Source organism: Ascaphus truei, chromosome 3 (assembly GCF_040206685.1).
Source record: "Ascaphus truei isolate aAscTru1 chromosome 3, aAscTru1.hap1, whole genome shotgun sequence".
NCBI lineage: Eukaryota > Metazoa > Chordata > Amphibia > Anura > Ascaphidae > Ascaphus > Ascaphus truei.
Window position 1 is genome coordinate 102,156,279 of NC_134485.1, and position 11,390 is coordinate 102,167,668.

The following is an 11,390-nucleotide window of genomic DNA, read 5'->3' on the forward strand; positions in this document are numbered from 1 at the left end:
CCCCATCCCAGTAAGTGTTTTATTAAGTGTATTCTGAAGTTATCGAGTGTTTGTCTAGCAAGGAAATAAATCACAATTTATTTTGCCTCCATGTGTTCAACCGAGAATCCCAAAAATATAAAAAGTGTTGATAAGTTTGTGTTCACCGTGACAGTACGAGCAGAATAAAATGAGACACAAGAACTGCAAGTATCACTTTCTTCAGCTATTCAAACCTACTGTACTTAAAACCTGTAATAAAAAACTATTTTTAAAAAGTGAAAGTTAATCTGTATTGCTGCTGTAATATGTCAATGTACTCAAAGGAGCATCTGATTGGAAGGAAACAAAAGCAAAACTGCTTGCTTTACAAAACTATGGCCCATGTGTACTAAGGCAAAATTGGCAATATTCTGGTGGGGTGGGAAACGTATGTTTGTTAGTGTGGGTGTGTATATATGTATGTATGTATTATGTACTGTATATATGTATGAAATTGATAATTTTCTGAATATATATAAATTCAGAAAAAATATCAATTTGATACATCTGGCACAATGTCTTTGCTTCAGAATCACATATTTTGCCCCTAAATGCTTCTACTTTAAAGACGTACATTCATGCCTTATTGGTCTCCAGTAAGAAACTACAAAACAGAGATCAGAGATTGCTTATTAGTCAATATGCAGTCAACAGGTCGGCAAGAACATCATAGATAAATGTAGGATTTAGTACTGTGTCCATCAACTATGGTATTGTAGGAAAACACAGTTGTTTATGGTTTATCCTATTAAAATATTGCAAAACAAAAATGGAACACAGCTATAGTATTTTTTTAATGGAATACATTTTGATAAACCCCAAGATTAGTCCTCCTGTATTAAATTGTAGCAGAAGACAAAGACTGGTTTAGTTCCTTCAATGTAAATTTAAAGGTTGTGAGAGAACTCCTTGTAGACTTTACTTTAATCACAAATCATACTTGCACCAGTATAAAATATATGATTTGCAACTGATATTATTGTCAATGACAGTTGTACTCAACTTTAGCCCTCAACAGCTCAGATTTTAAGGATAATTCTACTTCACCACAGGCGTGGAAACCACTGGTCTACGACATTGCATACTATAAATATAGCTTCTACCATACCTTATCGCTTCAGGTAAGAATTGCCAGGTCTTGTACGAATTGTGAGATAAGTACATCATCATGTGGTAGAGAGACCTTGGACCTGACTTTGTGAGGTATATGCTGGAAAGATCTGTGTTTGCATAGAAAGCTTAAAAAGAGAAAGGAAAGTTTCGTTTGCTGATATAAAATATGAATTGACCTGAATATTCACTGACAATGTTAAACTGTATTATGAATTTTGAAGCACATGCCAACATGTGGAAACTTCAGGCTTGGCACTCTGCGGAATAAAGGATATCAATCTATCTCCAATTTACTTGCAAAGTTATAAATGTGCTTTTGATACATATTTCAGGTAATATTTCACTTAAAATAGGAACAAGTGGAAGTGTGATTATGAATCATATCCATGTATTTTAAGAAACAAAATGTACTATTGTGAAAAACTTGCATGTCATACACTATTGTGGTATGAGTTATCTGCTTGCATATGTCAGGCAATTGTCATTTAGTAACTTGCCAAAAATTCAACATGTGGCACAGATCAGCAACACAATATGATCAACAAGAACTGTACTATACAAACTTGTAAATTAATATGCCCCACTTCTCCCGGTGAAGTGTAGAAATCCCAAGGGGAGTGGTAGAAGCTTGTATCCATCCGGGTTATATATGGTACTTTATTATAGTAAAATAAAGGTCAAGCATACACATGTATGTGATAGTTTATACCAACTATACTGTACTATCACTCTACTACTGACTGACATAAGGGGAAAAAAATATATATTTTTTTCCCAGTGGAAACAAATGATCAAATTGGGGTATATTGTATATTTTCAGTCGCAAAATTATATTTACATTACCGAAATAGCATTTCACAACTCAGGAGAACAATACCAGAAAGAAAAGTCCATCAGCACAGCTAAATGATTCTTAATATTCCATTTCATAAACTGTTCTGACTTACCAACAAAAACAATAGAGCAGATAACTATAAATGAAGTGTTTTAAACCTCCTGTGCCTATCCTCAAATTCTGATCAGTTCTTTAAATAGAATGCAGAGCACATGTAAAGATATTATGCCTACTATTGTAAGGAATCAGGGAACATGTCCCCCGCAGCATGTTTCCTCCTTACCTGCCGCTTCTCAGCATCCTGTGCAGCTTACAGAGCATGCGCGCCCACGCAGGGCTTTCACTGCTCCCACGGAGCTGGGCTCCCACGGAGAAGCGCACATACGTGACGCGCGTGCACCGCTCCCCATCTGCGTGTTCAAGCCTCATCAGCACCTCCCTCTGTTCCCTGCACTGTGCACCAATCCCTGCGGAGGTCACGCCTCTGCCCCTCCCCTCTGTGTCATTGGCTCTCTCTGCATACAAATACCCAGCTCTCTCAGCTACTCATTGCTGAGCATAGTTCCTGGTAGCCTTGTGCTTTCGACGTACTGTTTCTAGCCTCTGCTTTGCCTTGCCCCTCTGCTGTTTGTTTTCTTGTGTACTGACCCGGCTTTACTTAGGACCTCTCTGGATAATGACCCCGGCTTGTCTTTGGACCTCTCTCTGGATAACGACCCCAACTTGCCTCTGAATACGTGTACCTCTCCATCCCTGACCTTGGCAATTTGACATTCTACTACCCTACTGGCTCCAACCCTTGACCTTGGCAATACGGACACAGACCTTCCCACTGGCTCCTTCCTACGACCTCGGCAAGAATAACAACTAACCCGCTCTCTCCAACCCAGACCCAGCTACACTAACAATCCACCCTCCAGGCGTGCCTCCGATGCTGTGGGTGCGCAGTATTACACTTTCGCACCGCAGTACCGGGGTCCCGCCTTGTTCGTGGTGAGCGCAAGCGTTACAATTATACTGTTTTTTATCCAAGAAAGATTATAGTGCACTGAAAACACTGCTCACCTACACAATTGTAGGTTTATAAATTAAGTTATGTTAAATTGCTTGCATGACATTTCCTCCTAATAAAGTTATGAATTATCAAGACCCAGATCTTCCAATGATGTTTGGGGAATAAAACTAACATTAGGCCTTTTATGCAGTTATACATGTACAGTACCTCCTCATTTTCATGTCACTGTTAGATGCCAAGTAATATTTTTAGTCCATTGCACAAAGCAGTGCAACTGTATTTTGTTAGGGAACTCCTAGGACATGAGCTTCTTCACTTTTCATTTTTTAAAGATCAATAAGAAAGTTTATATAGGGATTAGGAAAGAATTCCAAGTAGAGTAGAACTGTGTACTGACTGAGGCATCTCCAACCCTTATCTGCTACATTTCCTTATGTAAAGCTGGATTACAGTAGTTTCAGTAGTTAAGATACTGTACAAACACAACAAGCACTAAATCCTATATTTATGAGTGTAACTGCAGTATATACACAAGTAATAGAAAGGACCAAACTACAGCTCACAGGTCATCTCCCATTCTTCTGCTTCTACGTGCCATTGGTCCTGCTATTGCTGTTCACTTCTGTAACTCCCTAGTACTAAAGTAGCTGGAAACATAGGTAGAAAAGGGGTAAAGTTGAAAGTGGGACAAATAAAAATAGAGACTACAGACAGAATGGGGTACTAGAGTAAATGAGAGCCATAAGCGCACAGACAGAATGAGTGCGGGTTCGAATGACCGGTAGCCAAAAAGGATTAGTTTCCAGGGGAAATAAATAATAGATCAGATATGGCAGGAGAAGGGGAAAGTATAGGGTAAAGTGAGATGAAAACTGTGTAAGGTGGCCAGCGCCAGTCCGTGGTGGCCTATTCTGAAATTACGTGAGGCCCGTAAATGTGTTTTTAATTTGTCCCATTTATTTTACATTTATCATTGAAGTCAAGTTTTTAACCCAATAAGATCAAGTTATTCCCTTTACAGTTTCTTTCCCGCTAGTCTCAGTACATTGGTATGCTCTTATGATTATTCCAAACTATAGACAGTCTAGAGAGAGTGCATACATATTACTGGGGTTTCTACACTCTCTCTGTCTGTGGAGAGACAAACCTCTTCCCTGTGCACGGCTACCGGTGGATATACTGTATATCTGAGGGTATCTACCGATGGGGTACCCAACAGGACACACTTCAAGTATGTAGAGCGGCTCAAAGACAGCCTACAATAAGCTTACCAACTAGCAGAGAAAACATCTGCTCATCTGAATGCCAGTAACAAACGGCACTACGACCATAAGTTCTGCCATCGGGAAATTCGTCCTGGAGACGCTGTTCTCCTCCGCAATCTAGGGATCCCTGGCAAACACAAGCTGGCCGACCGCTGGCTCGATGGGGTGTATGAAGTCAATCACAGGTGCCGGGCTTCCCAGTCTACCACATAAAAGGCGCGGATGGCGGGTAAAGGTCTGGCACCACAATCATCTCCTGCCAATCCCACAAGTGAGGGATGACTATCCAGAAGTAGAAGCTACACCATTGGCCGGTGAGGCCGACGGACGAGACGATAATTCAGAGACAGTAATTGAATCAAGCGAGGATCCTATGGAAGTACTCTCTAGTAGTACAGAACAAAATCAAGAGGCACTTCCCAAAGAAGCTCTGGGTAATGGGCCCAGTCCACAGACACTGACTCTGGTGGCTTCAATGAGCCCTCCTCTGGACACAAGGAGTCTGTGTTTCATACCAACCAGAGACAGTTCAGGGACAGTTGTACCTCCCATTAGGGAGGCTGAGTCTCAAGACTAAATGTACTACTCTCCAGAGAGAGTTGAGGAAGAGCTTTGGAGAAGCCAAAGAGTATGGCACCCTCCCAATAGGGTAGCCTACGATTCATTTGGGGCACCCCACTATGAGGCTCAGCAGTGGTCTCGGAGCAAATCCTATCTGTGATATTGGGAGGCAAAGCTTCTTGATATGATCTCGCCAGATCACAGATATCGACAAAAAAACAAAGAAAATGAAGCGCCATCTCCATAGCATAATACTGTAAAAATCGAGGAAATCTTTATTTAAGTATAGGGTAGTCACCAGGACCTATACTCACATGGTGGGTAAAAACACAATAATTTGTGACAATCTGTGACAGCAGCAGGTCAGCGCAGAAGAAAGGACACGCTTTAGCGCTTTGTTTGTGTTAGTATATATATATATATATATATATATATATATATATATATATATATATATATATATATGACACACAAAGATGAATACCGCATCAAAACAAAAAATATACATATAAATTCTGTCTAAACCAAAACAGAGAATGACTGCAAATAACAGAAAAACATTCACTTTCGGTGCTGGAGGAGTAGGAAAGATATATAAACACAGAAAAAGAAAAAGAAACCTCACAAAAAGCACTCAGACTAATTTAGCAAATTAATAATAATACATTTATTGAATCAAAATATAAAGAAAAACAAAAAATAGGTAACTGAAACCCTAACTACTGGACTCAAAAAAGAGTTATATGATTGGACAAAAAATTATTATTATAAATGAATGAGACTAACTCATATAACACAGATATAAGGAGGAAAATAAAAAGGGGACTAAAGGCAAAACCTCAATAAATGAAACCACTATGGGGACCAAGTACCCATAGTGATTTACAACCGGCCGGTTATATAGTGAGGAGATGGTATCAATAAACAATACAGGCAAATGCCCTAAACTCCAGAGAAAAGTATGTGGTGTAAAACCACCAGGAAAGATGTAAACATAACATAGAAAATATCACCAAACATGCTAAACTCATATGTGGGGCACTGGAATGAAAACACCTAATGCATAGACTATAAATATAGCTCATACAAAAGACCATAAAGATAATTCAGTGACCCAAACACAGCCCTAGAATAAGAACATATACAGGAAACTGGTCATATGCTTGAGACCAGTGCAATAGCTGGTAAATAGCAATAGCATATAAAAGAACCCAGAGTAAACAGTATACTCATCTCCTGTATAGCATAAATGGCCTGAGTTCAATGCAGCTTAGAGCCTGGATGGTAGTCACCCCAGCCGGAGTGAATCACCAGAATATGAGAAGAGTCCCAAACAAAAGATAAGGTCCAAAAGAGGCCAGCAGTCAGGTGCCAGAAGCAAATGAATACCACAACGCGTTTCAAGGTGGTCCTTACAAGAAGCCCGTGGGGGTGAAACGCGTTGTGGTATTCATTTGCTGCTGGCCCCTGACCTCTTTTGGACCTTATCTTTTGTTTGGGACTCTTCTCATATTCTGGTGATTCACTCCGGCTGGCGTGACTACCATCCAGGCTCTAAGCTGCATTGAACTCAGGCCATTTATGCTATACAGGAGATGAGTATACTGTTTACTCTGGGTTCTTTTATATGCTATTGCTATTTACCAGCTATTGCACTGGTCTCAAGCATATGACCAGTTTCCTGTATATGTTCTTATTCTAGGGCTGTGTTTGGGTCACTGAATTATCTTTATGGTCTTTTGTATGAGCTATATTTATAGTCTATGCATTAGGTGTTTTCATTCCAGTGCCCCACATATGAGTTTAGCATGTTTGGTGATATTTTCTATGTTATGTTTACATCTTTCCTGGTGGTTTTACACCACATACTTTTCTCTGGAGTTTAGGGCATTTGCCTGTATTGTTTATTGATACCATCTCCTCACTATATAACCGGCCAGTTGTAAATCACTATGGGTACTTGGTCCCCATAGTGGTTTCATTTATTGAGGTTTTGCCTTTATTCCCCTTTTTATTTTCCTCCTTATATCTGTGTTATATGAGTTAGTCCCATTCATTTATAATAATAATTTTTTGCCCAATCATATAACTCTTTTTTGAGTCCAGTAGTTAGGGTTTCAGTTACCTATTTTTTGTTTTTCTTTATATTTTGATTCAATAAATTTATTATTATTAATTTGCTAAATTAGTCTGAGTGCTTTTTGTGAGGTTTCTTTTTGTTTTTCTGTGTTTATATATATATTTATACATGTATACATATATATATATATATATATATATATATATATATATATATATTTATTTATACATGTATACATGTATACATAAATATATATATATATATATATATATATATATATATATATATATATATATATATATATATATACATGTATGCATGTATACATGTATACATGTATACATGTATACATGTATACATATACATATACATATATAATACTGAGTTAAGTTATGGTGAGTAAAAAAAGTGACAAAAACTCTCCACAGCAAATATGCAAATGTAAATACAACTGTATTGCAGCAAGCTTAAGCCTATAGGGAACCATGTTTAAAATTGTTTTTGAAGCAAAAAGTGGCACTGTGTGCTCATTTGCATGTCATTTCCCAGAATCCCTTGCTGCAGTGGAAGTGCTGTGTGCTGGGTGATAATGGGGAAAGGCAGAGTTGCAGATCTGCCTAAGACATGCAGATGAGCATACAGTTGCATTTACATTTATATATATATATATATATATATATATATATATATATATATATATATTAGTTAATTCAGCCTGTGGTCATTTGCCCCCTTGTGGAGATATTGATATCTCATGGACTACTAGTCTATATATTATATTCCACAGAGTGTGCTATACATAGGATCTTTTCAGGTCCCACTTTTGAGACCTAACTTGTAAATCGATATCATTATATTCCTATTGCACCCTGTTTAATTAATATCTGAGTATTAGATTGACCGCTAGGGTCTTACAATTGTTTATTAGGCAGGAAGTAGTAAGGTAGAAAGTTATATTGTAAAGCTTTTATGGAACAGGGATGACACGTACTTATCATCTGAGATCTGACTCCAAAAGACTGTTCATGGTCCCAAGGCTCAACAAAGTATCCGTCCGCTCCTCCTTCTCTTACCGTGCACCCCAAAACTGGAACAACCTACCGGAGACTCTCACATCCACCACCAGTTTAAGTTCTTTCAAAACTAAGGCTGTCTCACATTTTAATCTGGACTGTAACTGTTACATAAGCCTATAATATCATCTTCTCTAACTGTGCATGCAATGTATTGTATATAATATATACCTTGTTCATTTATGTAACTGTATTTGTAACCATGTATTATTGTCATAGTAACTATGTCCAGGACATACTTGAAAACGAGAGGTAACTCTCAATGTATTACTTCCTGGTAAAACATTTTATAAATAAATAAAAATAAATAAATGCAGTGCCTATTTTCACCCACAAGTGTCTTGGTGTTGTGTGTAGGGGGAGAACATGGGGGGAAGGGGGGTGTAGGGGGAGAACATGGGGGGGGGTAATTTTTGTTTTTTGGTATAAACAAAATCTTAGAATTGGCAAACACACCTTGGGTTTGGCATTTGGTAATGAAGTTTTCTATTTCTCTATGTATATATTTGAGCTGGTTTTTGTTTACAGCAAGTACATTTTATGAAAGTCATTAAAAGCATGGATCACAGTAGTACATTGGTCTTCCTTTTATTAACAAAGGATTATAACCCCTAATATACAGTAAATGAGTCTTGCAAAGCATGCGTATAGACTGTATAGTTTACAAGAAAGCAGGTTTTACCTTCTTCATTTTTCATTTCTGCTTTCAAGAGCTTTAATCCTACACAGGCACTGAGCAGCCGATCTGTCCCATCCACACTGGTACCCAAGCGAGCAGCGGCGGCTGCTGCAGACAAGGCTAGATCTGACTCATGCAACACATCAAAAACTCCCAGTTCACATGCTGCAAACATGGTCTACAAGAGAAAAGAATCACTTTAAGTAATATTTTTTTTTCATATCTAGCACTGTCAATAAACTGAGCATTGTACATATAGACCTATATACTAAAGTAATTTTGGAGTTAGTAAAGTGTTTGGTGATGTATTTTACAATTTTTTGGAACACAGTTACTTCAAGAAATATCTTAGGTGCCGATCTTTAGAAGACAGAAAGTTATGCCACCTTAAACTTGGTAAAGTTATTTTTTTACATTTATTATAGGGAGGACAAGGATCTCAGAGAGAGCTTTATGTTACCCAACCTCAGTGTATTTGATGCTGAAAACAGAACATAGAATTGAATTTGGCAAATGTGCACCTCCTTTTACAGTCACCAAATCCCAAACTGCAGTACCAGGGGAGGTCTCTTGGCATCAAGCTCAACCTGTACAAAGATCAAAGCAGGTGTGATATGTTTCTGAAGATATGGCTGAGTAATTCCTCTTGTTAAAATAGTCCCCCTCCTCCTTCCCTCAGTCTAATTTTAGATAATATATAGTCAGAGCCTCTTAGAGTGCCAGAGCCGGATAAGTGTCCTGGGCTTGGTGGCTGCGGGGGGCCAGTGTTAGAAGTTGGTCCTAGCTGCCAGTAACTTCATTGTCGCCAGGCCCCAGCTCTCCCCAGCTGCAGGCCTTCCTCACTAACACTTTCCCACGCTGAGCCTCTGACGGGGGCCTGCACCAACGCTCTCTGATGTCAACACGCACTGGAAGAAATCTGGGCCCAGCTTCGGGTGCATATTGGCATGATAAAATAGGCCGGGCACGCACCGCTTCATAGGCTTGGTGAGGGACAGTGTCAATGAGGGTGGCCTGCTGCTGGTGAGAGATGGGGCCTGGTGGCAATGAGAGTACCGGCAGCTGGGCCAAGAATTCTTTTTCTGGTCCTCTGGGCCACAGCTCCCCCTGCTACTGGTCTCCCTCACTGTCCCACGCAGGGCCTCTCTCTGACATTGGCATGCGCAGGGCCTCTCTCTGACATTGGCATGTGCACTGGCATGGGAGAAAAGCCCGGGCGGGACAGTGAGGGAGTGAGCAAGGCCCACATAGAGTGGGAGAGGGAAGCCCAGTAAGAGGCCTACAGAAGCTGAGGGAGATCCGGGTTGGCAGAGGCTTGAGACCATCCCAAAGGTAGGTAAGTTTGTTTTTTGTATTTATTTGGTGGGTGGAATGTATGTATTTGGGGGTTGTATGTATTTGGGGGTGGGATGTTTTTTTTAGATATATTTGCGGGTGGGTGGTTTTCAGTATGTTTGTATGTATTGGTGGGGTGGGTTTTTTATATGTTTTTGAGGGGTGGGGTTGTGTTGTGTTTGTATGTATTTGGAGGGGGTTGTATGTATTTGGGGGATGAAGTTTTGTTTGTTTGTTTGTATGTATTTGGTGGGTGGGCTGTTTTTTTAATATATATTTGGGGGATGTTTTTTTTTAATGTATTTGAGGGGTGAAGTGGTTTTTTGTATGTATTTGATTTGTGTTCTTTTTTATTTATTTGGGGGGTGGGAGGGGTTGTATGTTTTTGGTGGGTGGGAAGTATTTTTATTGTATTTTGTGGGAACGATTGTGTGTGGGGGGGCTGGGAGGGAATGATTGAGCGAACAGGATTGAGTGAGATTGGGGTAATTGATGGAGGGATCGGGTAGACTGAGAGGAGTGAGGGGGTGTAAGAGTGGGAGTGAGGGGTGGGAGTGAGTGAGGAAGAGAGTGGGTAAGAGAGAGACGGAGGGCAGAGAAATACATGGGAAGAGGGGGGGGCGCAAGGTGTGAAATGAAGGGGCTTCCGACTACCGACATGAGGGGCCCCTGTCGTAACTCTAGTCCTGGGCCCGGGTAATCTGTCTCCGGCCCTGTATGTAGTAGCGTCATTTCTAAATATGTTGAAACTAACAATGACAGACTTCACAAGCTTTTTACCTGTCACACTAAATTGTTTAAAGCCATCAAATTAGATCAAAATGTTGCAAGTAACAGTGGTTCATGATAACATATTCTCGTGTGTATGTATTAACATCAGCTGCATAGAATAATCCTAGTTTAGAAAGAGGTTTATTTCTTACCTTAGAGATGAAAAAGCCATCCATATATTCAAGGATTTGCTTTGGATAGTCGAGATCTTCTGAAGAGTTCATATTGTTGTTGTTTACAACAGTTCTGCTGTTCTTTATCTGTGTAAGCTGCTTTATACCTAGAGATGTATAGGCGTACAATGTTTAACTAAGCATATCAGCCAGTTGCAAACTTAACCCTGCCTATTTTGTATTTGTATACGCATATGGTATGTGCTGACCCCGTCAGAGCTTAGCACATGTTCCTCGTGCATTAAGTGTGGCAACATAACTAATGCTTTGATCTTTTGGCCCAATGTACCATACAACAAAACAGTTAACCCATACAGGATAGGGATAGAAAGGACAAACATTTTACATTTGTGGCACTTCTGACCAATGCTGCCAATTTAAAATGGCATTATTGTGCCACACAATAATGAACACATTGAAAACACAGTGGCACATAAAAGGTTAGAGGGAGGGCCAAAGTATGGTAAAA

The 11,390-nt window shown here is 39.6% G+C and overlaps 1 protein-coding gene across 1 annotated transcript in view; it reads right to left on the reverse strand.

Annotated features, from left to right (window-relative positions):
• Positions 1-11,024, reverse strand: part of LOC142490952 (acetylserotonin O-methyltransferase-like) — a 46,758-nt gene extending 35,734 nt beyond the window's left edge. Inside the window, exons 1-3 of the mRNA XM_075593326.1 lie at positions 10,901-11,024; positions 8,646-8,820; positions 1,130-1,259 (exon numbers count right to left, since the gene is read on the reverse strand). Coding sequence (XP_075449441.1) covers positions 1,130-1,259; positions 8,646-8,820; positions 10,901-10,972 — 377 coding nt within the window. The 5' untranslated portion in view covers positions 10,973-11,024. The remainder of the gene's footprint in view (positions 1-1,129; positions 1,260-8,645; positions 8,821-10,900) is intronic.
• Between the last annotated feature and the right edge of the window lie 366 nt (positions 11,025-11,390).